At 42.4% G+C, this 27693-nt stretch overlaps 1 protein-coding gene across 1 annotated transcript in view; it reads left to right on the forward strand.

Moving 5' to 3' along the window:
* SORCS3 (sortilin related VPS10 domain containing receptor 3) overlaps positions 1–27693 on the forward strand; it is a 313553-nt gene that overhangs the window by 165878 nt on the left and 119982 nt on the right. The window contains exon 4 of the mRNA XM_074159130.1: positions 11685–11843. Within this exon, the coding sequence (XP_074015231.1) occupies positions 11685–11843 (159 nt within the window). The remainder of the gene's footprint in view (positions 1–11684; positions 11844–27693) is intronic.

The following is a 27693-nucleotide window of genomic DNA, read 5'->3' on the forward strand; positions in this document are numbered from 1 at the left end:
TGTGTCACTAGGAAAAGCTGGTGACCACAAAACAATGTGTCGGATGTTGCAAGATTTAGGGATTTCCCATGTAGAATCGAGAAGAGTGAGAAGGCATCATTCAGAACCGTGCTATGCAGAAATACCGCACTCCAAAGCAAAGCATAATATAGATGAGAAGCTTTACATTGCTCTTCTGCTGATTTGGTGTCTGTTTTTCCTGTGGAAGCACTTGTTCTTGCCTGAAGTCACCAGCTGGGGTTCCTTCTACTTCTGGTCCAGGCTCAGTCATAGAAGTGCTGGTCAAACTGGATATATACGAAACCAACCATAAGTGGTGATGCTTGTAACCCATTTGGCAGTTCGTAGAGGGGAACTATGCTTGAACATGCTGTGATATTGAAAAGCCTTTGGCAAAATAGCTGAACAGCATGCAGCACCAAAGTGGCCGTGGGAATGTGGGATCACTGCGGCAGAGGACTTTGCTCTGATGATCTGTGGGGAGCTGGAGAACGTGCAGCTGTAACGAGAGTATAATGGGATGGAATAACCTTGGGTAAACTCTGCCTTGCTGTGACAATGAAAAGGTTTTACAACCAAGCATGTGGCTGTTGCCAATCAGTCACTCTTTGCCAGGTCAAACACATGCTTTTTGGATGGCTTCCATCCCCACTGGCACCTGAAATTTAACAAGCAAATGCTTGCTGTGCCTTGTAATTAAAAGTGAAAAGTACATGTGTCCAGTGCCAAAAAGACAAGAGAAAGCGGGGAGACGTGTTGTTCTGACCTGCTTAGCAGTAAAACAAAGATGAGACGTTCTGCTTTGTTGGGTCTAACACGATGGCTTATTCCACTCCTCTGCATGCAAATTGGATCCAGCCTGGGATTTGGCATTGTGGGCAGGTTATGATGGCAGCCTTAGAGTATCTGAGTTCTTTTCCCAGCTCTGATTTTGCCTAAGCCTTACAGCCATGATATGTTTTCATTTCCCACCTGCCAAGGAGGATGGCAGAGTGGTTTTCCTTGAGGGGCTCTTGCTCTGTATCCAATTTAGCCTTGATTTGCTCCTGATCCTCAGGGTATCCCGCGAGGTGCACCTGTGCTCTTGCACAGCTGCTGGAGGTGGTAATTAAATGAAGTGCTCTCTCCATAGGGCATGGGGGGTGTGAGCATGGAATTCTGTGAAGCGTTTTGTTTTGGTATGGCAATTTATGGCAGGTATGGCTGCACTGCCAAGAGGCTGTTTTAGTTTTGTACAAATCTGAACAATTAATTGTAACTGTAATCTGGATATAATTGAGTATGAGAAACAATAGAGGTCAGAAAGATTAACCAGGGTTATTCATTGTAACAAGCATGGTGGGCTGATGTGCATCTCCTTAGAGAAGGCAAGGTGATGCTGCTCCTCATTTGATGGGCTTTTAGTACTCTCTTTTCTCAGAGTTAATAATGGAAGATATCTCTCCTGTGGATTGGATTTTTAGACAGGAGGGCAATAGACAATCCTTTTGCCACCAAACTGCTCTACCTCAGAGTCTCCCCAAAGTCTTTGTGGCATCTCCATCCTTTTTAATCTTTACAAGAAGCAAATGCAAGAATTACAGAGATACTGTAATCTTAAAAGTGTACTGTTCCCTGGCTGAGCCTGCTCTATGTAGTACCTGCTGGAACTATATATTCCAATTGCATGTTTAGTGTCTGAGTGTAATACTAGTATCTCATGCATGTAAATTATTCATCCTCATAGGCCAGACTGATGCTCCCTTGAACTTCTGGCTCCAAGTTCTGTTGATACAAGGCACATACTGGGTTGTTTATAGCTGAAATTCTTAGGTTTATTTCTGATAGTACCAGAATTCTGCTGAGGTGCTTTTCAAGTTAACAGTGAAACTGGGGTGCTTTCAAGTTAACAGGGAACCAGTGATCCTGGTGGGGAAGGCATGCTGTTTGGACAGCAGATTTATGCTTGCGTCATTTCTGATTGACAAAGTGGTCTTGATATGTATGCAGGATATTGTTGTGGTACAACTTACAAACTTTATGATGAAACTTGCTCTCAATTTTGAAGATGGGCTGTCTAAATACATAGAACAAAGGGACAGCAGAATCTGTCTGCATTTCAGGAGAGGATTTGATATTCATAAAAATGAACAAGCACCCCAGTGATGTCCTCTTTTGTGTTGCAGTATCATCAGAAGACCCTGCTGTTTTAGATTAAAAAAAGAGTTTTCATGTTATAGCTTATCTTCTGCTTTGGAATGGTCCTCTTTTTTCATGTACCCTCTACAAAAGACAAAATGTTCTACAAAGACATAGGACCTGAACAGCATGATGTGTTCTGATTATTCTCTCTCAATGCTGGAAAGATGGGAAACCCACAAATGGGGTCCTCCTGACATTAGTATCAGAGATCTATGCTGTCTTCTCAAACCAACTTCCTGGAGTAGAGTGTCACAAGTCTCCAGCACAGCTGGAGAAGCCTATGGAAGAGGTTCTTCACAGGAGCTGGATGCTTATGGAAACAGCTGTTGACATCTGGAAAGTTCAGTGACAAGCAATGGGATTCTGAGGGAGTAGAAGTTGGTTTGTAATTACAGAGAAGTCCTGATGGGAAGGAAATTGTGGAGAGAGGTTCGCATGAAGTACCTGAAAGGTCCTGAGAGAGCTATTTGGTTCTTTGGCCACGGTACATATAATGCAGACCCAATGCAAAAGTCTCGGGAAACTCTATTTCACATTGGTGTCTGACTCATTTTTCATTATCCAATAATAAATACAGTAGTGAAAGTCACCTTTAACACTTAAAGATTGCTTGGATTTTATGGGATTGTATTGAAGTGAGTGCCAAGGTATAAAAGCCTTATGGTTGAGGTACTTTTATAACACATGCTTCATAAACCCTTATAAAGTGAGTGCAGTGCACTTCATCCTTTAAGATTACAGCGTTATGGTTCTGAGAGATGGTGATCTGGTGCTATATTCATTAATTAAATCTGTTATTAATGTTAAATTTCGGGCAATAAGAAGTGAAGTTACAAGAAGTTGAAACGGGGTAGGTCCAGACAATTTATCTCTCATAAAAGCTCAGTGCACCTTTACTGCTAGACTGATGCCCACAGGTTATCCTTATATTAAGGGAGTTTTTGAGCCATGTGAAGCAAGAAGCCAGATCTGGGCTACTCTGTAACACAAGCGATTGCAATGAGCGTTTTCCTTTTGGAATGCAAAGTTAGTAATTATGCGGAAGCTGTTGTCCTCTTCATGGCTGACTTGCTTGGCTTCCCAGAGAGCAGATGTCCCTCTTGTCACAGCCGCTGATCACTAAGTAATGGGGATGAGTTGCTTTGCTTGTACATAAATAAATAGGATTTCACTCTGGAGCAGATGTTTATCACTGCCATCTTCCATTTTTTCTTGTCTGACTGATAAATTGGTCTTGGTGACTGGCAAGTAGAGGTTGGCTTCCTTTTCCCTGATTATTGCAGGAGTCAGTACATCTACAGGGCAGTGAGCAGGTATCTACCCATTTCTGAACATCTTCTGTAGAAGTTTGTGTAAAGTTAAGGTGTGTTTTCTAAACTAGTGCAAATCATGCAAAGATATTTTTAGCTTAATGCTGATTTATATGGGTGTAACTTTTGCTGGTAAATAGATAGTTACTTGTGACACCAGTGTATTTTTGTCTCAGAGGGGTTTGGGCTGATTTAATTGAAGTTTTTTAATTGAACTGACGTGGTGAGGGAAGAAGAAAAAAGGATGAGATTTTCTTTGCAGTGAGTTGCATCTGTCCTTCATGGGATTAGCATAGAAGGGCTTTAGGTATGCTGCATAGCTGTGTTCTAAGAGGTTGAGGTTGTGTATATACCTCTGAGGGCATCCTTTAGCCTGCAGGGCAAGTAAATTGTGGTTATGATGCAGGAGAGAGGAAGAACGGGAGGGGAACCAATAGGCAAATATATGCCAGTGGGAAATTTCAGATGGTCAAACATTTAATCTAAAATGCTTCAGCAGTAAAAAATTACTTTTCCCATAAGAGAGTTCCAAACTATTTGCATTGAACATACTTGTGATGAACTGATGTTTTGAAGAAGAAAATGATTTTTGTATCTTTAAGCCTTTAAATGTCATTTGATTTTGGTTTTGCAGTTTCAAAAGGAGAAAAGGACATTGTAAGTCCAAACAAAGCAAAAATCCTCCGTTTGTGTTGACATTTCAAGCATAAATTGTTGAAACTTTTTGGCTTTTTAAACCCAAAGCTAATATGGAGCTTTGTTGGGAAGTAGGCTTAGCTCCAGAGGTCTTGGGGGACCACACAATCCTTTAAATGTTTTAAATCAAACTGGAAAAGCAAAAAAACCCCCCAAACTAGCTTTTTTCTTTTTAAAATCAGATTTGTTTTCCTGTTGTTGATGTAGATGTAGCCTGGCTTTATGAAGGACCTAAAGTGCTTCTGAGTTCAGGGTCTGGTAGGAGGAGGCCAAAAAAAAATAAAAGCCTTTTCTCGGGTAAGCTGAGCACATTCCATATGGAAATCACTGTGAAGCTGTAAACATGAAACCTTAAGTTTCTGTTTTTGCAGTGGTGTTTGTGGCAGAACTACCTTTTCAGTTGCAGAAGAGGACAATGCAGTGCTACAGAGCAAATTGCTGAGACTTTGCTAAGGAGTGGGGTTTATTTTGTAGCTATGGAGGCTTGAGTGGTTTGTAGGTGGATTTTTTTTTTAAGCTGTTTTGTTTATTTCTTTTTAATATAACACTTTATATATGTGAATGAGAATGTAACTGGGAGCTCTGAAAAGGACCGCTTATGAAAAGCGCATTAAAATGAAGAGGGAAATCAGAAGGCAGTACAAAATAGCTTAATGCTATCTACTTATTTCTGGGAACAAAAGACATTTATTTTGAACCTGTCTTTTTTTATTCATTTACTGGGATGCTTCCTGCTAATGTAGCTCAGTGGTACAACTGCTACAGATATTGTACCTATAAAACTTTTCCGTGCTGATTTAAAGAGATGCACTTTGGTAATTTACAGTGAAAATTTATGTTGGCTGAGAAAAATAAAAGGATTCAATGGAAACTAATATTAATAAAAATGCTTTTTATGTGGCACGTTGTTTCATTATTTTTTTTTTTTGTCCAGAGACAGTTTATTAAAAGATTCAGCTGTGTACAAAACAGATCTCTGTTGCGCTGGGATAACACCGAACCCGGGAGCAAGAGGTGGGGATAAAGCTTTTGAATCTGATGCTATGGATACGGGTAATATGATGGGGGTGAGTGGAGGTGGTTGTTCTTGTGCCTTGGGTGCAGAAGAGGAAGGATAGCAGTGATGTGCCAAGCAAGCCTATTAAAGTGAGGGCAGAGCCGGGAAGGGTGCTGAGAGAAGAACTGAGTGCCAGGCTATAGGGGCCTTTGGCATAACTGCAGTAGACAGGTTCAGGCAGATAAGAGCTCAGGCTGCCTGTAGCTCCAAGCCAGTAGAGTCTGGGCACGTTTTAGTGTTGTGCATGTGAGAAGTGATGTAATTGGTGAAGTCAAGATTGGAGGCGGCCTGGGCTGCAATGATCAGACACTGGTGGAGTTCGCAGTCCTGAGGGATATGGGTTAGGTGAAGAGTAAAGTCAGGACCCTGAATTTTAGGAAACCAAACTTCTAGCTCTTGAAGGAGTTAGTCAATAGGACCCCATGGGAAACTGCCCTCAGGGTCAAGGGAGCAGAACAGAGCTGGCAGACCTTAAGGATGCTTTTCATGGAGCGCCAGAGCTCTTGATCCCCAGGAGTAAGAAATTAGAAAAGGAAGACAAGAAACTGGCATGGCTGAGTCGAGACCTGCTGGTCAGACTAAAGGGCAAGAAAGAGATGCACAGGCAGCGGAAGCAGGGACGGGTATCCTGGGAAGAGTATACCTGTGCAACTGCCCGGTTGTGTAGGGATGGGGTCAGGAAGGTCAAGGTGAAGCTGGAGCTGAACTTGGCAAGGGACGCAAAGAATAATGAGAAAGGCTTCTACAGGTATGTCAGCCAGAAAAGGAAGGTCAAAGAAAACATACCAGCCCTGATGAGCAAGGCTGGAAAATTGGTAATAACAGGCGAGGAAAAAGCTGAAATACTCAACAACTTCTTTGCTTCAGTTTTCACCGGCAACCTCTCTCCCCACACCCCTTTAGTGGATGGACCGCAAGGCAGGGACTGAGGGAGCAAAGTCCCTCACACTGTAAGAGAAGATCAAGTTTGTGACCACCTGAGGAACCTGAAAATATAGAAGTCTATGGGATCTGACAAGATGCATTCCAGAGTCCTAAGGGAGTTGGCTGATGTAGTTGCTAAGCCACTCTCCATGATATTTGAAAAGTCATGGTGGTCAGGTGAAGTCCCTGGTGAGTGGAAAAAGGCAAACATTGCACCCATTTTTAAAAAGGGTGGAAAAGAGGACCCTGGGAACCAGCAACGTGTCAGCCTCACCTCTGTGCCTGGGAAGATCATGGAACAGATCCTAGAAGTTATGCTAAGACACATTGAAGACAGGAAGGTGATTTGAGACAGCCAGCATGGCTTTACCAAAGGCAAGTCCTGCCTGACCCACCTAGTGGCCTTCTATGATGGAGTGACTACATCAGTGGACAAGGGAAGAGCTACAGATGTATCTGGACTTCTGTAAGGCCTTTGACATGGTCCCCCACAACATCCTTCTTTCTTAATTGGAGAGATATGGATTTGATGGGTAGACTGTTCAGTGGATGAGTTGGTTAAATGGTTGCATCCAGAGGGTACTGGTCAATGGCTTAATGTCCAGATGGAGACTGGTGACAAGCGGTGTCCCTCAGGGGTCCATATTCGGAACAATACCATTCAATAATGTCATCAGTGACACAGTGTGATCTAGGGCACCCTAGCAAGTCTGTGGATGACACCAAGCTGAGTGGTGCAGTGGACACACCTGAGGGACGGGATGCTGTCATCCAGAGGGACCTGGGGAGGCTAGAGAACTGGGCCCTTTTGAACCTCATGAGATTCAACAAGGCCAAGTGCAGAGTCCTGCACCTGGGTTGGGACAATACAATACAGGCTGGGGGATGAAGGGATCAAGAGCAGTGCTGCCGAGAAGGACTTGGGGGTACTGGTGGATGAGAAGCTGAACATGAGCTTGAGAGTGTGTGCTCGTGGCCCAGAAAGCCAACCATATTTTGGGCTGCATCAAAAAAAGCATGGCCAGCAGGTTGAGGGAGGTGACCCTGCCCTTCTACTCTGCTCTTGTGAGACCCCACCTGAAGTACTGCACCCAGCTCTGGAGCCCTCAGCACAAGAAAGATGTGGACCTGTTGGAGCGCGTCCAGAGGAGGGGCACAAAAGATAATCATAGGGCTGGAGCACCTGTTCTATGGGGACAGGCTGAGAGAGTTGGGGTTGTTCATTCTGGAGAAGAGAAGACTCTGGGGAGACCTTATTGCAGCCTTTCAGGACCTAAAGGGGGTCTACAAGAAAGATGGAGACAATCATTTTAACAAAGCCTATTGCGATAGGACAAGGGGTAATGTTTTAAGCTAAAAGAAGCTATATTTAGACTAGATAGAAGGAAAAAATTTTTTACAATGGAACAGGTTGCCTGGAGATGTGGTAGATGCACCATCCTTGGAAACATTCAAGGTCAGGTTGGACGGCGCTCTGAGCAACCTGATCTAGTTGAAGATGTGCCTGCTTATTGCGGAGGAGGTTGGACTAGATGACATTGAAAGGTCCCTTCCAACCCAAACGATTCTATGATTTTATAACAAGCACGTTAGCTCGTTACTGGTGTGGTTCAGTATTCCAAATCACAGTCTTTGTGCCTGGTTAGCTTGGGACAGAGGAAGAGGAGTGTGTCGCCATCTTGACTCATCCACCTGGACATAGCCTATGTGAAACCTATACTGAGAAAGGTGATTGCGTTAACCCAGTGACACAAGTGAGATTTTAATCAGGGTAGCAGGAACTCAGATTCTTAGTTACAAATCCTGCCTTAGTTTTTATTATATTAACCCCATCAGAGGGCATGCTGTTTTAGGGGATTTGTGCTGTGATAATGGTGTTGCATTCCTTCCTCCCACTTCTGCATTTATTCAGAAGGGTCCTAAATGCTCTCCAACAAATCTGAGTGACTCTTTCCTACTTCTATGTTTTTTTTTCAGCCCAAATAAATCATGGCAAGTATAGGTATGACACCTCCCCTCCTTGTTCTTTCTGCCTTCAGCCTGTCCTTCTTATTACCTGGGATAAATCCCCTCGAAGTATTCGGAGCTGGATGTGTTTCCTGATCACGTGCCAAAGATCTCAGTCTGCACATCGTAGTTTGTCTTGTTCTTGTAAGGTGGCCTCTCCGAATCATTTCCCTTCTATGTGCTTCGACTGCTGGTGTTTGGTGTTCTGCTGAACTGAAGTTCATTCAGAAGAGCCCTGTATGTGTCATCATTGCCCCCAAAGCTCCTGCTTTAGAGGAGATACACCACGTACCAGACAGCTCTCTTCCTCTGCATTCATCTCCGAAGGAGCTACCTGAAGTTCAGTCTGATTTTCAGCCTGGTTTGTTTTGTCTGGTGCCTGACATTCATTGTCCACTGAATTTTGGAGGTAAGGCTATAACCTCTAGACAAAAAGCTACGTAGAATAAACCACCTCATCTCAAGTATGTTTTCAAGGTCTTACCCTTAGCAGTAATCAATCCTTCCTTTCCTTCCCCTCTCCATGTAAGCTAGAGAAGGCAGCAACTGAAAATAGTATTTTATATCTATGTGTGTGTATATATATATTTTAGAATGCAGCAAGGTGAAATGTAATTTCCTTTTTAATAAAGGCTGCCATTTAATTTAATATTATAGAAAATTATTAGATCTTAAAACCCTATAAATTACATTTGACAACTCTCTGGTTCTCCTTTGCAATTCCTTATGGCAATTATAAATGGCAACACAGGGTGCTGGCAGAAATGCTTATTCTGACCAGAGTTTGTTTATTGGCTGTTAATGAAAAGCGATTAATCTAAATCACTACTGGGGTGGATCCTTCGCCCTGGCCCCATAATGAGAAGTGGCAGTTTCAGGCCTTTGACAAATGTCCTCCTATTTCCTCTGCCAAAAGTTATCCCTTCCTCCCATAGCTTCCAGCAGAAAAAAAGACAAGCAATTAAAAAAAAAATAATAAAAAAAAATCCTAGAGTTTCCCACTCTTCTGCTCGGCACATAACAGAACTCTGGACCAGCCCTAGATGCATGACTCGTGGTGACCTGAAGTTTTTCGCTCTGAGCCTTCTGTTTCTTCCATCCTGCTTTGTGTAGGACCAGCCTTGCCTGGGGGGCTGGATGACAACAGAGATGTTGGATGTGGTGGTCTCTCCATTTGAAGAACGGGGAGTTGATATCAGAACTGGGTGAAGAGGGGTGGGCGACTAATGTATGGCACTTACAACCAGATATGACTGTTGTTAGACTCTTCCAGCTTTCCCTCTAGCTGTTAATTTTCCTAGCTTGGTGGCTTGCTTATTCGATCTTATAACCGCTGTTAACGCTTCCAGAGGAACAAATTGCCTGGCTTTTTGAACCAGCTGGTGGAAACGTCACCTTTTCCATCTCATCTGACGCATTGCTTGAACTCTCCACCAAAGTGTTGGGGATCATGTGTGAAAGCGCAGTGGATGTTTTGTGTGTGTACCACATCAGGTCTATGCAACTGTGAGCTGTCTTGAACTCCTTATCCGAGGGCAGAACTCTAACAGTGACCTCTTAATATACAACATTAATCGCTTCCACCTAATAATGATTATGAAGGTTCCACCTTCTGCAACGTGAGGTGGAAAGTCTTTTTATTCCTGAAGTATCCTTTCTTTTAAATGTAAGAACTCTCTGGAATATCTTGTTATATTGGCAATCTTACATCTTTCTCCCATTCTGAAGATGCAAGGGATTTTTACTGAACTGTATTACAGTTCTCTGTCTGGCACAGGCAATATGCTTTTGATGAACACGAGTATACTTGGGGGACAAAATGTCTTTGAAGTCTCAGTTATCAGTGACAGAAAAAACATCTTGAAATAGTGGGGAAACCTTTCTTGTTTGGAGCAAAATGAAATACATATTTTGATCTGGTTAGAAAGCAAAGATGTACCAAAGCTTCCTTGTAGGTGGAGGCCTTTGGGACCTGTTCTCAAGACTAATTCCCAGGGAGTCAGTTGCCTGTGGGGACGTTTCTCCCTTCCCGTGCTGTGCACCAGAGCACAAGGAAACTGTGCTTTTTCAGGACTTGTGGTGTGTCTTTCTGTGGGAACAGGTGGAGATTGCTTTGTGAGGCTGGTAAGTGTATGTATGTGAGGGATGTTGAAGGACCTCTGAGCTCAAGCTGGATTCCTGCAGGTGGCTTCACTCTGGGACAACGTTCCGTTCTAGTTTTAAAGGCCCTTTTCATTTCTTAATGGAAAGGATCAGAAACCATTTACATTATAGTCACTATCCCTTGGTTACTTTATGGAGTTAATGAAGTGCTTAAGATAAAACAAGCGCTGAAATTTTTTGCTCGATCAAGTTCTAACATGCCAAGGTTCTTACTATTCCTTGCAAATGATTTTTGGCTGTCAAAATGAATGTATTTTACTATTTTAGTCTTGAAGGTGGAGCTCTGTGAGGGTGGATAAGAAAAGTTAACGTGGACATGCGAGTGTAACAAAACTGCAGTGGATCTCAACTAGCTGCTTGTTCTGCAGCTAGCTAAAAAAGGTGGTTCCTGGGTCTGTTTTCCTGCTGAAAGGCAGTTTCTATATTTGTTTCAACTACTGTATCAATAACCTGCTGTGTTTAGCACAGCTCTAATTTATTTCCCACTGTTTGCCTTTATTTTATGGTACTGGCATTTGCTTTAATGTGATGTCGTTTTCTCCAGATGTTAATAAGATGGTGTTAATGTTTCCACAACATTTTTCTTGATAACGTTTATGTAGAGCATGCCATCTGACAATGTGGAGTCAACCCATTTTAAAATATTGGTAATAATTTTCTAATTAAAATCAGAGGCTCAGAAGTGTTTTCCTCCCCGTACAAATTGAGGTCATACACTTTCCCGCGCTTGGGGAAAATTATATGCTCACTGAGTGAATGAATATCTTCTACTGTATAAATTTGAAGCATGATATATGTGATCATGTGTCAATGTTTGTGCACATGCACGTGGATTATTTTCAGATTCCAGCAGCTGATCCAGGCGTGTATTCTGTGTTTCCAGTGAGGTGATACTCTCATTTGTAGCTCTGCAAGCTTCCAAATAATGAGCCTTAAATCTCAGAAGTGCCCTGTGGTGTACTTTTGGAGAGAGTATTCCACGTTTGGGAGGACAGTTGGTAGACTGGAAAGGGACCAGGAAAGCCTGGTGTGCTGTCTGAAGTTGCAATACCAAACCAAAATCAGCTTTGAAATCAACATAGCATTTTTCATTCTTGCTATGCTTCCTGAATTTGTCTGGATAAAAATAAAATGAAAAAAAGGAATCACTGAATGAATCGCCAAATAAAATGGAATTGAAACAAAAAACCCCAAAACCCTATTTGGGAAATCCTATGGGCTGTTTACACTGTTGGGCAATGTTCTGAATACGTCTAATAAGAATCAGTGCTGTATGACCTCACTTTTAAATGATGCTAAGTTTCACTTTTCCACTAACAGTCTTTCCCCTCCGTTTTTCTATTTAGATCATGCTTCTTAGTGATCCAGAGATTGAGAGCAGCATCCTCATCAGCTCTGATGAAGGTGCTACCTACCAGAAGTACCGTCTGAACTTCTATATCCAGAGCTTGCTCTTCCACCCCAAGCAGGAGGAGTGGATCTTGGCCTACAGCCTGGATCAAAAGGTGAGCAATTGATTTCATATTTCAATGATTCTCGAGCCAGTTGTTTAAGGGGATAGTGTCTAGAACTGTGCACTTCCAGAGATGGTAAAGAAATTGCAGTGTGCTTTCTGCTCTCACCTTGCTGGTTTAAATGTGCTCAAAAACCCAACCAGCCATTCCAAAACAAGCTTGCTAAAGGGAGTGGAGTTACACAGTGATCATGATGCGTGCAGAAACTTTAGTAGTGGTGATGGTATGAAAGATGAAAAGAATCTGAGATTTGACATGACATATGGAGCTGTTCTAAAAAAATCTATTGATTGCAGGCCTTGGTGATTGCTGAGCTGTCTTGGAGGATCAAGCACGCAGGGTGACTTGGTCCCTAACAGCTGGCTGTTGCGTGTGAGAGGGTGCTTTCTGCTTGCAAACTGAACTAGGTTATCTGGATATCGGCGAGCAGCAACAGATGACAAACTCCTCTGTGCCACTTTTTGAGTCACTTCGTTTGAGTCACTTCTGTTTGAGCCTTTTGTTCGTGAGACAACCCTTAAGTCTGTTGCTTTGTCCTTAGGCAAGCCTGCTCTTTCATAGCACTCCTCTGCCTTGAAAGATGCTGAGCAACGCAGGTGCGATGTCACTTGTAAAGTGTTGTGGCTGTGGAGTGTGTGCTTCAGCTCTGGAACAGCAGTCCCCGCTGCAGCCCAAAGTTAAGGCGTAGTCTGGATAAGCAAATTACAAATTTTAGAATGCTTAAAACTGGCCAAGCTTTTCTCTTTCCTCTCTTCTGTTCCTGTCATCCATAGACTCTGGACAGTAAAAACATGCTGAATAGCCACTTGAAGTTTTTTGCATTAATCTCTCAAGTGTGTGTGTTCTGGGTAGGATTTTCAATTCCTACAGTTATTTTTGAAGTTTTCTAAACTAGTCAGTCTCACATCCCAGCTGTATTGACAATACGCACAAAATATTGTGCCTCTTGTATTTGACAGAGTTTGCTTCGAAAGGCTAGTGCAAACCTTTATCCATGTAGTTACTGAGAGTATAATCAAATAATCTACTACTGCTGCACTTCCCAGTGCAACCTTTCCATCTTCTTGTTAACAGAACGCTATGGCAGGCACCAGGTGGTTTGCTGCTATGCTCCTGATGATGCTTGAGTGACATTTACAAGCACAAAGCTATTGTAAATACACTCCTTTCATGGTATCAAGTCCTTACTGTATGAAGGAGTTAGTCAAATGTCAAATAGTTTTGTGCACTCAGATCTTCAGTGTAACAGGGATTTTGAAGTAGGCTAGAAAGACCAATCTATTTATTTGATGTCACGGAATGGTCTGATGCCGCTTTTAGACTGGAGGTAAAGACTTTAAATGGTACTGGTGTTTGTACAAAGGAAGCCCTGAAAGAAACAGACATCTGATGAGGCGTTAATGGGTGTGAGAAGTCAGATACAACATGCTGGGTATGCGTTTGCAAAGAGATCCAGCTGTAGTGAGGAAGGAGCATCTGCTCTCGTGTTGAAACACTAAACTTCTATTTCCAGTGCTTTGTAGTCATTTTATGACATGTTAGCCACTGGAAAGAGAAATTAAAATACAAAGTATGCACACACTTGACTGTGAGGTGGTAATTATGCTTTCCTGGTCCAGCACAGCAATAGTGACTCAGGAGCATTTTTGCTTCTGCTTCTTCAAACTAATGCATCTGAATACCCACCTCAGCTGTTCTCTTCTGCTCAGAAGAGAGCCAAGGAAAATGAACTGTGAGTTAGAAACATCCTGAGGCTGTTTGCATTTTATCCCAGGAACTGAACAAACTTGTTCACAGTGTAACGGCAAAAATGAGGTGCTCTGCAGCTTGTTGGTCGAAGGAAATGGGGTAACGTGAACTTCAGGCTTTGCCTTTTTCTCTGCCTTTGTGTTCAAAGCCACTCGTGATGCTTTTTCTTCAGTGTTCAGAAAGATGGTCTCAGTTGCTGATTGAAAGTTGATCCTTGAGTGGAACCACGGAGGCAGAGCTTTTCCCAGTTGAAGCATTTGCTTAACATAACCCAGGTATAGACTGTGCTCAGCCCCACCTTGGCTTACTAAGAGATGGAAAAGAATTGTCACTCTGGCTCAGGATCACGCAACTTCGCTGCGGTTATGGTTGATACTGAGATACTGGGCAGTGCTGTTAGAGCACAAAGGCAGTGCTGTAGATTGTGACAGTGGTGCTATGTGAAGTCCCTAGATGAAATCTTCTGAGAGGCCAGTGTAATACACTCCTGCCTGTCTGGAAACAGGAGTTCCCACAGCTGAGTGGGAACCAGAGGTCAGCCATGACCTTCTGTTAGATAAGGGCTAGGCCAATGACAAGAAGGAAGTGTCTTTTAGGCTAAAAATCCTAAATCCTTAAGTAGCTTCATTAGTTTTTGTGTGTCTTTGTAAGACTTGTTGTTGTTCTCTCTTGTTCTCTAGAAGCCAAATCTGGATCTTGCACCTTCCCACACTGCTATTCCGTGTCCTGTCTGTCCTATCTGCGATCATGGGATCATGCCAGTGGCAATGGCCATTTGATCTCTCTGCTGCTGATCAGAAGAGAGATGTCAAGAGCTCCTAAAAGTAGTGGCTAGAGAGGCTGCAGTAGTGCTCGGCAGCTGTGAGAAGGCTATCCAAAGAGATGCCATGCTGTTGTCAGGGGTTAATTCTCCAGCTGCACCCTGGTTCTGCTGGTACTTCTCTGTCCTTTGGTTTTGTGCCCATTTTCCTGTGAGGCAGCATGCAGTTGCCTGGCAGAAAATAGGTGGTGCTGAATCAAATAGTGCTTGCTCTTTCATTTTCTGTATCCAGGTTTTTGGGATACAGCTTCTCCGAAACGCTTCCGATTTAAATGCATGAAAGGGCAATAAAATAGAAAGTTTATCCTTAGTCTGTAACTTGTAGGTAATACTCATCCACAGGTACTGTGACAAGGAAGGTGCCAATCAAAGTCAGTGGCTTAATGTATGTTCAGTGGTGCAGCCACTTCTACAGTGGGAGACCATAATCTTCCACCTCTCTGGAAGGTGTTTGACCTTTAAAGTCTATTTGTAATGACTACTTTAGAGGCAGATGTAAAAATGCAAATAACTGAAAACAAATCAAATCCATACAATTTGACTCCCAGCAGTAGGAACTATTGAGGGAAGACCTAATCCATCCTCTCGTAATTGTGGATGTGTAAACAGGTTTGCAAATTTAATTTAATTTCTTAGATTAAAAAATAGCTTTCAGATTAATATTTATTTTATTAATTTTCCTTCCGTTAAAAATAATAGTATGGTGTTGTAAGCAAGCTGTGGTCAACTTCGAAATGAATGAGAATGATGATTCTGAAAATCCATTTTGCCTACTATATTGTTCCACACAGTGAAATGAAATATCAACAGCTAGTGCCCTACAAGTAATTGTTTTGGTCACTGCCTAGATAAAAAAGATTTAAAAATTGTTTTGTGTATAAAAATAGAAAACAATATTAAAGTTTTTGTTTGAAATAAAAATACTCAATGTTTTGGATCTTCCTGTTAGAATGTTTTCCTCTGAGGTCTTCTGACCTACAGTTCCATGGCTGTGATTCAAGCCTCTCATAAATCATTCCTTTATCCTAAGCATCCCTCCTTCTTTTTATCTAATTTCTACATATTTGACAACAACATTAGGCTATTTACCCAGTTGGTTAAAAAACCAACCAGCCAACTAAGAAAACCCAACATGTTTTGAATTTCATCCATTAACAGAATTATTGTCCCTTCCAAACTGATATTTTAGAAAGTGTATCCACTATTCCAAACTTCGAAAGTGTATTCACTATTCTAAGACAGTAGTGAATAAATGGAATAATGTAGTACTCTGTGACGTCCTTGTGGAACCACAGTCTTGACAAGTCCCCTGCAGTTTGACAGTGGCCAAGTGGTAACTGTTTTCAGAATATGGCATCCTAGTTAGTTTTTACCCAGCTAACAGTCTTTTAGCTTGCTTAGGAGAATGCTGTGCGAACTCAGACTGAGTGTATGTATCCGTGATACGCAAGGCTTGTCCCCTCTTTCCTGAGCAAGTGATGCCTTCCTGCAGTGATCTTCTCGTTTTGAATTTTCTCAGCCAGTCACTGTTCTGCCATTATTATGTGTAATTTTGACCATAAGTTTATGCTTCAGACTTCTCCTGCTGGCTCTCTCGTACTCTCAGCCTTGATGTTCAGGCTTTGCAGGATGCTCTGCAGATAGACTTACTGTTCTTCTCACTGCTCCTCTTACAGCCTTGTTGTTGAATAACCCCACTCCCCTAGCTTATCCCTTGCACGGATCTATTTTTATACCTACCTCTGGACTTTTGCTATCAGTCTCATGTGATTCTAGTTTAAAGCCCAAGCCTCACAGCAATCCTATATCCAAAAATTACCTTTCCCTTCTTTAAGAGAAGCCCATCTCTTCTTAACAGAACTTCTTGAGATATTACTTCACAGCTGAGAAGGCCAAAGGCTTTCTGACAACATTATCTCTTCCATCAACTGAAATAATTGAATACAGCATCAGTTCAGTCCTCAGATCTTTTATTACTGCTCCCACATGGATATCGTCCCTCTTTTTCCTCTTGGGGCTATTCTCAGGAGTAAGGGAGAAGATTCAGTGAGAGGGCTGGAGCTCAGCAGGCTTTCTGAAAGATGTTTTGCTGTGTGGCTGCCGATTACTTTGTTCATTTAAGGACAAATCACAGCCACCACCACTTGTTTTCTCCTTGGAGTATCCAAAGAGTTATTGGGGGTACGTCCTCAGTATGAGTTGACACACCATATCAGTTCCTTTTCTTAATTTTTGTAGCCAGTTATGACCCTCCTCTGCCTGCTAACTCTTTTGTATTATCAAATAAATGCAGTATGGCTGAGTGAAGAAATCTGTTTGTGTGGGCACAAACATGTAGCAAGTTTGTAGACCCTAATGTCTCCTCACAATATATAAAGTGTAGACAGGAGGAATTTTTGCAGGGCTTTAAGCAAACATGGGTGGGTGTACTACTTCCCCCTGAGCAGCCATGTGGCATTGTGCAATTATGATGCCCTGGGAGATTAACTGCATCTTGTGAGTTGAAAATCTTGGATCTCTTCCCAGTAGCTTTTGTTTGTGTCTACTTTATTGACAAAATAGTGCAATCTGATGTGTGCACGTGTTGGTTCTGTTAATGGCCCCCTGTGGCCTTTGGCAGAAGGTGGACACTATGTAAATGTTATAGCAAATTTTGCTGCAAGTCAGACAGGGTCTCACTGGTAGTGTCTCTGTTGGCACTTGGATATACGAGCCAACACAAAGCGAAAATGGGGCTACATCCTCCACTTTTCACAGGTTGTTGCAGAAAATATATAGGAAGCCATTTTAAATGACCCTTGTATCAAAGTCTGATGGGAAGGGGAATATATGAAAACGCTGTGATATTCTCTGTTAGAAAGCATTGGAAACTGCTTTATGGAGTGGTGTGAAAGCTCAGAGTCTGCCAGCACATGTGTGAGGTACGCTGCCATTCATGGTGGCTGGGGATGAACTGGTCTTGCGTTTCTGATACTAATATTTCAGGTGCCTCATCATTTGTCTCATTTATCCAGTGAACCTACTCATTCTTAATAAGCTCAACTTCATACATCTCAATACCCCTCTGGGAGTGGATCAGTCTGGAGGTGGAAATGGAGGGGAGTTTCCAGCTTCATGGAGTTTCTCTCAGAATGACATCAACCTTCTTTCAGAGTAACGTGCACAACTCTTTTGCATGGATATTTGTGTAAAAGATATTTTCTCTTTTTTTTAATTAGAGAGAGAGATTTAAAATATTTCAAATCACTGTTGTTAAGAGGGAAAAAAAAACACTATGCAAAGAGATACAGTTCCACCTGTTCCTTACAGGCCTGACTATGATTTGGAACCTGGTGGGAATAGGTGAGAGACTGAATAATTCAACAACAAACCATTTTAAATTCCCCAGCTACACCATTATGACTTTGAGAACAAGAAGTTTGGCAATCAGTGGCTTCTCCCTCCATAGGGCTTAATCTTCAGCAGGAAGCGAACAAAAGAATGTGGGTGTCTTAGTATCTCTTTAAACGAGGTGATAAATAAAACGTGTAAGATAACGTTCTGCTGTATCACCAAGTTGCACCTGGCAGACAGTATCAGGTCTGGCTGAGGAGATTCCTTCAGTGTTGGAGATGTGGCAAACGATCCAAAAATTGAATGTGGTGCATGTCAGAGCCCTGGCTGTCTTGACTCCACGCTGCTGAATTTATCAAAAAGAATCACAGATAACACTGTGACTACCTGGGAATCTTTTTTGATATAAATCAGCAGGCACCTAGAGCTGTCACCTGGTCCTCAGCAGCACTTTTGGGCCTGGATGTAACCGTAGTTGTCAGAAGTGTGAGCAACCTCTCCTTTATCAGCAACAGCTTGAGACTGTACCTCTTGGGTAAAACTCAGCTTTTCATAGCAAGATGGGAACATTATATTTAACAAGGAAAATAAGCTCTTTCTGCTCCTGCGTGGATGCTCATGGTGGAATCACCATTTCATTGTATGATGTGAGAGAACACACTGGGGCTAATTTCTCATCATGGCTCATTGATATCTGAAGAACACAATGACTGTGGTTCCAGTCCTATGGATACAATATGCGGCTTTTAAATTTATCTTGCACCAGTCACTTGGCACTTGAGCACCCTGAAGAGTGAAGCTGGAGGCACAGCTACTGCATTCTTTTCTTCACCCAAAGGGGAAAGAAATTGAGGGAGCTGCCATAATAACAATTACTCCTACAGGCCTGTCCTACTGAGGAATGAAATGAAGTCAGTATGTTGCCTAGCTGTACAGGAACACTCAGTGTTTCGTGTTTAATACAAGCCATATTACAGTAACTGCTCTTAGGAAATCCCTACCATACATACTGGACCATTGTATTACACATTCATAGTAAGAAGCAATCTCTGCCCCAGAGAACTTGCAATTAAACATGAAGCTGACAGACAAAGCATTGTCCCCAGGGTATCCATGGTATTCAGGCACAGGTCATTAAAGTGTTTCATTGCCTAACTACCACTGAGGACTAGAACAAAGTCAGAGACTGAACCCAGATAGAATCCTGTTCCCATGACTTAACCACAAATAAGCCTTTCATCTCTTTGCCTTTTGAATGCTCTTCTGAGACCATCAGGTTCTACAAACATATCATGTGTCCTTGGCTGGACAAGCCACCTGTCAGCAGCTCTCCCAGGCAGGCAGGGCTCCATCAAACAGACATACCGAAATGTTCGTAAAGTTAAAAAAAACCAAACCAAACACCCACCCACCCCCCAAACCCTTGAGATTGGGAATATTTAAAGGCAATTTACAGAAGTCTCTTCTTCAATATGGTAATGAACTGGAGAATCGAAATCACTTAACTTCATTTACAAATCATGAATATGTATCAGTGCCTTTAAATGAAAGAACGACTAAAACAGATACAGTGTTTGTTCAATTCATTAAAAGGAAGACAATTTATCAGGAGGGTTTTTTCCACTCTTAAACTAAAGCTATATGCAAATGTAGGGAAATCAAGACCTTGCGCTAATTCTGCTGCATGATGAATATTTTTATATTCCTAATTAGAACCAGTCATTTAGTTCAGCAATTTCCCCCAATCTAACCAATTTGAAATTAAAATAGATGCCTTGATTACAAAACTCATTAGCAAAGAAGCACCCTTTTCGCTAACCAGTTCATTTGGAATGCACAAACTGAATGAAGTGAGGAGCACTTGTGTTGTCAATTGCCGTAAGTGAAGTGAGCCTTAATTGTTAGCATTGTGAAGTATTTGTGTTGCTGCATGTTTCATTGCAGTATAATATATCATTCATTAAATGTAACAAAAGCAGTTTTTAAATGATCTAATTAAGTGGTATTGGTGCACCAGGTAATTTTTATAAAGTCAAATGTCACAATTGTTTGCATTTGAAGTATTGATGGGCATTACTGTCGGAAAGAAGACGTATGACTCTGCATTTATCATTCTGATTATGGCAAGCCTGGCAGTTTTAATAGGAGATGAGAAATTAAATTATGCAGCCTTGGCTCTACTTCAGAAATGCCCAATGAATTTTGCCCTAGCAAAATAGTGAACTTCGGGCTTGTGATGATTTGTGGTGGCAAAAAGAAAGTAACTGCTTGTGAAACTTGATTTAGCTAGAACAGACTTTCCTATTGCTTTTTATTTATGTTATAGATACTTCACGAACAGGTTTTACTTTGGGAAGGAAAATATACAGATAAATAGAGAGAGACGCATTCAATGCTTAAATGTGCTCTGCTGCTGAAGAAACTAGTTTATTCTGTAACGGAGCAAGGATCCTGTGGTTTATTCCTGGGCCACACTAAATCATGGCAGTGTATTGATTTTATCTGGAGCCTAAGTGGGGTGAGGGGTGGTTATAAATATGGCAGATGGGAATAAACATGAAGGAATGAAGAAGGTTGAAGAATAAGAACACCGAGGGCGTGATTTATTTTTCCTGACTGTAGAGATCTAAAATGTAGCAATGAATACCTATATTAGGTGCCGAGGCTGCACGTAGTAGTTGGTGGTGATCTACTGAATGGTGTTGATTGATTTCTGGAAGCAAATGCAGGTGACTATTTTAGGATCAGGTAAATTGTACCTTAGACTCATTTGTATTGACTAGCCTCCACTGACTGTCAAGAAAGTAATTTCCTTTGCTGAGATGTAAGTATTTGCTATATTACCTGAGATTAAGGGGCTTGAAACTAACCCAGCTGCCTGGATGTGTGCAAAATTGATTACATGGGATATGATTCTAATATGATCAAAGCAACAAAAAACATTAAGTTTCCTAGTTCCTGCTATTGTGCCTACAGGTTATAATGACCCTTGCCCTGGAGGAGAGAGCAAACATGATGTGCAAGCAAAGATGGAATTCTTTTGTTTTTCTTTATCAGGATTAATTTGGGTAGATATGAGTTACCCACCAGGCTGCTTCAGTGAAATTAGAGGAATCCAGAAGGGTTTCCTTGGCCTTTTTCCTTTTTCCTTTTTCCTTTTTCCTTTTTCCTTTTTCCTTTTTCCTTTTTCCTTTTTCCTTTTTCCTTTTTCCTTTTTCCTTTTTCCTTTTTCCTTTTCCCTTTTCCCTTTTCCCTTTTCCCTTTTCCCTTTTCCCTTCTCTTTCCTTCTCTTTCCTTCTCTTTTTTTTTCTTTTTTTTTTTTCTCCTTCCCCTTTTTCTTTGCCTTCCATATTGCTTTTCAAAGCTCTGTCTCAGTATTTGCCCAGCCTGATGGCACCATTAAGTCTCCTCTAAAATCTGTTGAGCAGAATTATAGATGATACCATTTTCAACTGAAGGAAGAGCACAATTCAGCTGTTGACTCCACTCAGATGTGTATTGATGCTGACCATGGAAAACTTCAGTTTGGTGTCCTTTCCTCTCTTACTGAATTGACTCTATGTGGTGCTTGAATTCAGAGATTTGACAGTTCTAAGTCAAAGGTCTGTAAGTATGTAAGCCTTTACACATTAAGGTGTGAAGTGGTTATGCAGACAGGCTTTTGCTAGTGCAAAGTGCCTGCAAGAACATACAAGTCACGTATGGGCCTTTGATGTTGGGGTTTTATGTAGTTTCACTCTCTTGGATTTTGCTGTTCTCTTGTCTGTCTTTAATGCTTTAGGACATTAAAGCCATAGCTCGGGGAAGACTGGTCTGCCAGCATCTGAAAATATAACTGTGGGCATGTAGATCTGAATACAGAGGGACACTATTTAATTCCCTTGGACCAAGAGTGCTTTCTGGAAGGTGGCAGTTAAGAAGCTGTTATGTTTTGTTAACCAAGAAGAGTCATGCTTTATCCAGAAGGATTTGGGACCCAGCATCTCCCATTACTGTCAGTGATTCAGGCAGCTGGGAACTGCTGGAAATCTGCCCAACAGGGACTCTTCTTTCTGTCTGGGTAATGGTGGCATTAATTGGTATTTGCACATTGCTTTGACAATAAAAGTCCTTACTGTTTGGAAGTGTTGCACATTAGCACGGCAGTGGGCTACTTAAACGATACTTTTGTCTTTAGTGTCCTCAAAGATGGGTGACTGGGGTGAGATAGAACAGTGTCCTTGAGGCAGGTAGCTGGATGGATGATGCTGAGGGGTGAAGGTACAGTCCTTCTCCCCCATACATGCACCTATACATGCCTATTTGCTACACCATCAGCAACAAAGAACTGGGACAGTCTGTGAGCGTGCTTCCTGAGGGGTGCATTTCTGTGTGCCAGATCTGGAGCTCGCTGTCAGGGGTGGGAATAACAGGTTGTCCCTTGCTCTTAGTTCTGCTCCTAAGTTGGGAGTGTTTCAGCTTCCTTTTAGCAGCTGCTGAACCTTTGTCATATTTGTATAACCTGAAAAAAGCTCCAGTATTAGGAAAGAGGGCTGTGCAAACCATCCAGGGATGGGAATCCTCAGGAAGTCTACTGTCCTGATCCTGATGCAGAGCCTTGACTGTAGTTGGCAGTGCCAAGGACCAAAGTCTTTGCCACTGTTTTACTTCTAGCTGCTATTGTAACTCTTCTTTCCATTGCAGTTGATGCTGTGCAGGGCCCAGTCCGGCCATCAGATCCTGCAGGCTGGCCACAGACCACACAGAGCATCTGTGACTTGATTTCAGGTCTATTGCTATGGTGGTAATACCTGCTTAATGCTTTCCCGCTGGGCATATCACATCCATTTAACAGGACACTGGTATTATATCTTATCTCTACCAGTATATTATCAAAATCTTTTTATATAGCTGAGATGTGTATCTGAGAGCCAAAGAAAGAAACTCCGGGAAAGGAGCAGGCAGGAGCTAACATTTCCTTTCCGCCACTCTTCTGTGAAGCATAACTGGATTTTGTAAATCCCAGGATGCCCTGGTGATTTTTGCACCACGCAGCTCTTAGTAAGTCCCTTCATGCCATGACCAGGAGGAATCATCTGGTTTACTCAAGCAGCGCCGGTGTTACCACAGTCTTGTCCTGGTAAGAAGTCCCAGCTTGATGGTTGCCAATACAGAGTCAAGAAGGCAGCGAGAGAGACTGAAGGGACACTGAAGCACAGGTAGGTGACGTGAGCCATGCGAGGTCAGCCAGCTAACCAGCGACAGAGCTGCAACCTTACCCAGACTTCCTAAATTGTGTTCTGTTTTCCTTTCCACTGGCCCAGGTGGCACTATAGAAATGGAGTTTCCTCCTCTTGCAACCTCATCTTTCCCCAAGCTTCAGGCTGTGGCAGAACTTCCAGCGTGCTTGTGGGGGGACCCCATGTGGGAATTTCACATCAGTGGGTGCTGTAGTTGTAGATGCACCACAGGGCAGAGAGGGACCTTCTTTCATCGTGTAATGCAGCAGCATACTGAGAAGCTCATACACTTAATCTCAAATAATTTAGTGGCCATTGCGTGAAACAGATTTCTGCAATACTGGAAGCTGGTATGAGGCTCTAGTTTTGTTTCAGATTGCCTTTTGCAAGTAGGTTTCCTCTCTGTCTCTCTCTCTCTCCTCCCCTTTTTGACTCATTATGAACCATCCCTGCCTCCAGTGCTTGGTTTCAGCAGGGAAATGGACCGTGTTCTGATCTAATAGCACACCTGAGCCGGTTTACAAAAGATGTGTGCAGTCACATATGTAGCAACTGAAATTCAGTGTAGGTCCATTGATTTTACCAGGGAAATGCTGATTTATGTCACTGGAGGATCTGGCCTAAAAACATGTATGTTATTCTGTTCCCTCAAGAAAACAAGATAGATGTAGTTTACTCCTTCCAGTGTACAGGTGTTTTTTTTTCCCTAAAATCCGCCTGCTGAGATTCAGATTGCCTGGGCACATCTGCCTGTGTGCAAGCCATTGCTTATGTTAAGGCAACTATTTGTTTCCATCATTCAACCTCGACACATGAAAATTCACCTCTTTTTAAAATTTATAATTTTTTTTTCTTCTTTTTTCTTTTTTTTTTTTCTTTTAAATCTTTTTTTCCTTCTGAAAGAAACTGCATATAATAAATATTATTCTGGGGAATAAAGGTGCCAGAGGTACAGCTTTCAGGCCTTTGTCCCCACAGTAGGCACAGATAATTCAAGTTTCCCATATGCTTGATGTTAACCCAGTATGTGTTTCACTTTTCATGCTCATTGCTTCAGTGGTGAAAAAGGAGTCAGTGCCTGGATTTTCTGGTCTAGCACCTCAAAACTAACAATCCCAAGCTTTTAGGAATCATGAATTTGTCCTTTGAAAGTCCTGAGTGTGGCAGAGAAAAAAATCAGGAAAGTGTTTGGATAATTTCAGTTGTCCTCTCTTGTATTTCTCTTGATGCTTCTGTGACTGAGGAAAGCTTGGGAATCATGATTTTCAAATGCTTCCTCACAGTTAATAAAACTAGGACCTTTATCTTTAAAGAAAAAAAATAAACAGGCAAAAAAGCCAAGATTTTCATAATCTGATTTTGCACTGCTTTGCTGCAGGCTATTTGTGCTTTTAAGAGAGATCTTTATTCATCGTTGCAAATGTGGCATGTCTTCAGTTGCATTTTGGTCAAACTGGTCATCCACACAGGTTGTCTGGGAGAAGGCTGGTGGCCTGTTTGTATGGGGTGTGCATGTATTTGTATGTGTGTTTGAATTTTTGCAGTAGAAGCCCCATAACAGTTTTGTGGCAGTTACAAGAAGTTCTTCTAGTGTAATAAAATTCTTTACGTTTGTGTTCAATTGAGTTTTATAGGACCATGGGTGGCTATAAAGTGAAAGTTAGGGCATGATGCAGTAAAATTTTGGCACATCCGAAGCATTGTGGGTGTGATAAAAGGAGGAGCTGAGGCACCAACATGAAAGGTGATATTTTTGAGAGAAGGACAATTGATAAAACAAACAACAAAGCTTTATAGAAAATCCTTGGGATTCTGTAGTGCCAAAGGAGGAAAACCTGATCCTTCCCACAGCCTCCTACCTTGGGCAACTTGCTTCTGCCGGAGGCTCAGTGATCATAAACCATCTGAATGTAAATTTGGTAGCATTTTGTAGTTGCAGTGTTCAAGAGATACCAGCACGTACAAATAACATGTTAGCAGAGCGTATTGTACCCAGGGGGACTTTCCTGCCATATAGTAAGAGAACAATAATGTCATCAAAAGTTTTGCTGCGAAAACTGGGTTCTGGTTTTATCCTCCGACTAACACAGCACTTTGCTTCAGGCCAGCTGATTTCCTCAGATCTCGGTGCAAGTCTGCAGGAGTTACGCACACATATCATATCCAGTGGCACAAATATGACAAACCTGAAAGTTCTGCTGCAAACTTGAGTCCGCTGTTCCGTAGCCAGATAAGTTGTGTTTTTTCTCTAGTGACAGCGTGGAGAAGGCTGCTTTATTTTTCCTCTGCAGCCCTCCCTTATCTTATGAGTTATGCTGTACCATCACTGTTAACGTTGGTTAACTTCAGGAATTAAAATTACATTCTGTCAAGTTTGGTGTCTCGTTGACTATTAGCTGTTGCCTTGGATCGGGTTTGCTCATTGTTGTTGAGTTTTTGTGTGGATTTTTTTTTCCTTCACTCTGCTCCATAAGGTAGATTGAAGGTACCTAGAGTTTGAATTAGATGGGATAAATAGCTTAAATATGGGCACCATAGAATATATAAAAACCTAGATAGCTGCTGGGAGAGGTTAGATAAGAGCTGCCTTTTTCTTGCATGATCTGCGATTGCAGATTCATTTATTCCAAAGGTACAGTTTTCCATTGTTTGATTGCAGGAACCGGGAGATGGATGAATCAGAAATGACAGTGTAAATGGTGTATGCCCAGCAGCCCTAGGGGATCCCTGAAACATGCGAGTTTCTCATTTGGTGATTTTTCTGGCAATGATGCCTCTGTGCAGTGACAGTTTCTGCTACAACTGTCAAGCTAAATTGTTCCTGATGGTGGCTGGCATTTGCAATGATGCTGTTCATTTGGGTTCCTCCTGTAAACATCCGTATGCTGCCCTTCATGCCGGGGAGTGGGTGGTTTTGTCAGTCTCCTCTGCACATTTGGATCGGGATGAACTGATTCCCTGTGAAGTACAGAGAGGACACTGTCTCTTGCCTTCCACGAGACCACTTGCTGTTTAGGATGAAGGAAAGGATATTCCCCTGGAGCTTCACAGATTTGAAACTCCTTCCTGCGTATGATCTCTGGCTTGGCTCTGTGTGTGTGTGTGTGTAGAGGTAGGAGCCTGTGTAAGCAGGCTCTGCTTTTCCCTTCAATAGTTGCCTGTTGTCAATGCATGAGTTGCCAGGGAACCTGGCCAATGAGAAATGTGTCTCATTAGAGCTGGACTGAATTACCTCACAGGATTTTAAGAGTCTTATAATAAGAGCAGTCCTAGAGAACATCTGCAAGCTAGCAGAGCCCCTGGTGGAGACCAGAGCTGAGTGGGGAGTAGGAGAGTAAGGCTGAAAGGAACTGTGTTTCTTTATTATATATGTTCGAGCTTGCAGAGGCAGATTTGCTTTGGCACTCGAGGCATCCAATGAATCAAGACATATGGGCCATTTCATCTTAAATTTTAGTTCTCCTGATTTGTTATAGGACATGAATGACAACTGTGTGGTCATGAAGATGGCCTAAATGAATGAACTGTAGAAGGTGGTACAAGACATAGGGTGTTTGAATAGGAGATAATGTTTGCTGAAGCTGCATCTTCAACACTATCAGAAGCTGAAGTTTTCTACCTCATTTTTATAATCTTTTTACTCACAGAATTTATTTCACAGTCACAGTTGTCCTATAGGCAGCATCTGTGTTCTCTTTTAGGAAGACACAAGACTCCCATTAACTCTGGTGCACCTTTCTTTTTGCTGGTTTGGTCCAGTATCTGGCCTTGGTCCCAGGCAGTATAGAGCATAGAGCACAGGCGGTGTGTGGGGACCGGAATTGTCCAGAGAGTGATTCCTTCCAGTTCTGGACCTGTACACATCCTAAACAGTGCCCATTCATCCACTGTAGCTTCCCAGAAGCCTTTCAGGATGGCATAGGGGACATATCGGTGACCAAAAGAGTTGGAGGTAGCATAGTGTGTTGTGGCAGCCTATAAATGCCTGCTGCAAGGCCCAAGAAGCAGAATCCAGCCAGAGTAAATCCAGAGAAATGCCAGTTCTGCCACCCCTCCTGATTTATGGATCTTCTAGCAGGAGGAGCTGAGAATGTCCTTTTGACCCCTTTTGCAGGCTACATTGCGATGAGGAGTAACAGACACCAGCCATAAAATGAGAAGGAAATTATCAGAAACTATTATTTGCAATGCTTGTATTGAACCGTCTTAGTGTATTTCGGAAGGGTCTTTAAGGATTAGAAATGTCTCTGTCTCTGCCTTCTCACCCATGCCAGCCTTCAAAGCTTCCCGTTTCCTTGGTGTTAACGCCGTTTACATACAGTCCCTGGAGAAATTCTGCACGTTCAGCTCTCGGAATCTCTCTCTTCTTGGTTCGCTCTCGTTATTTCCTTTTCCTAACTTCCCTCCAAGTTCCCTGGCCCCTGCGCCTCTGATGCGTTTCTTGGTGTGTGCTGTGTGCATCTCTGCCTCAGACTGAGTGAAGCCTGTGCCGTGGGGAGCAAAGTGCTTACCTGCTCTGAACGCACAGCGCTGGCTGCTGAACCCGCTGGGCTGATGTGCTGATGCCACCCCGAGCAGCGCAACCCCCCCCCCCCCCCCCCCCCGGCTTCACAACTTTGTTATTAGAGGCTGCAGTGGTCTCTGGCAGCAGAGAAAGGTGGGATCAGAGCGGGATTAATTGGAGCAGACCTGTATTTATTCGGTGCCCAGCCACAAGCTT

The sequence above is a fragment of the Numenius arquata genome, chromosome 15 (assembly GCF_964106895.1).
Source record: "Numenius arquata chromosome 15, bNumArq3.hap1.1, whole genome shotgun sequence".
In the NCBI taxonomy this organism is placed as follows: Eukaryota; Metazoa; Chordata; class Aves; order Charadriiformes; family Scolopacidae; genus Numenius; species Numenius arquata.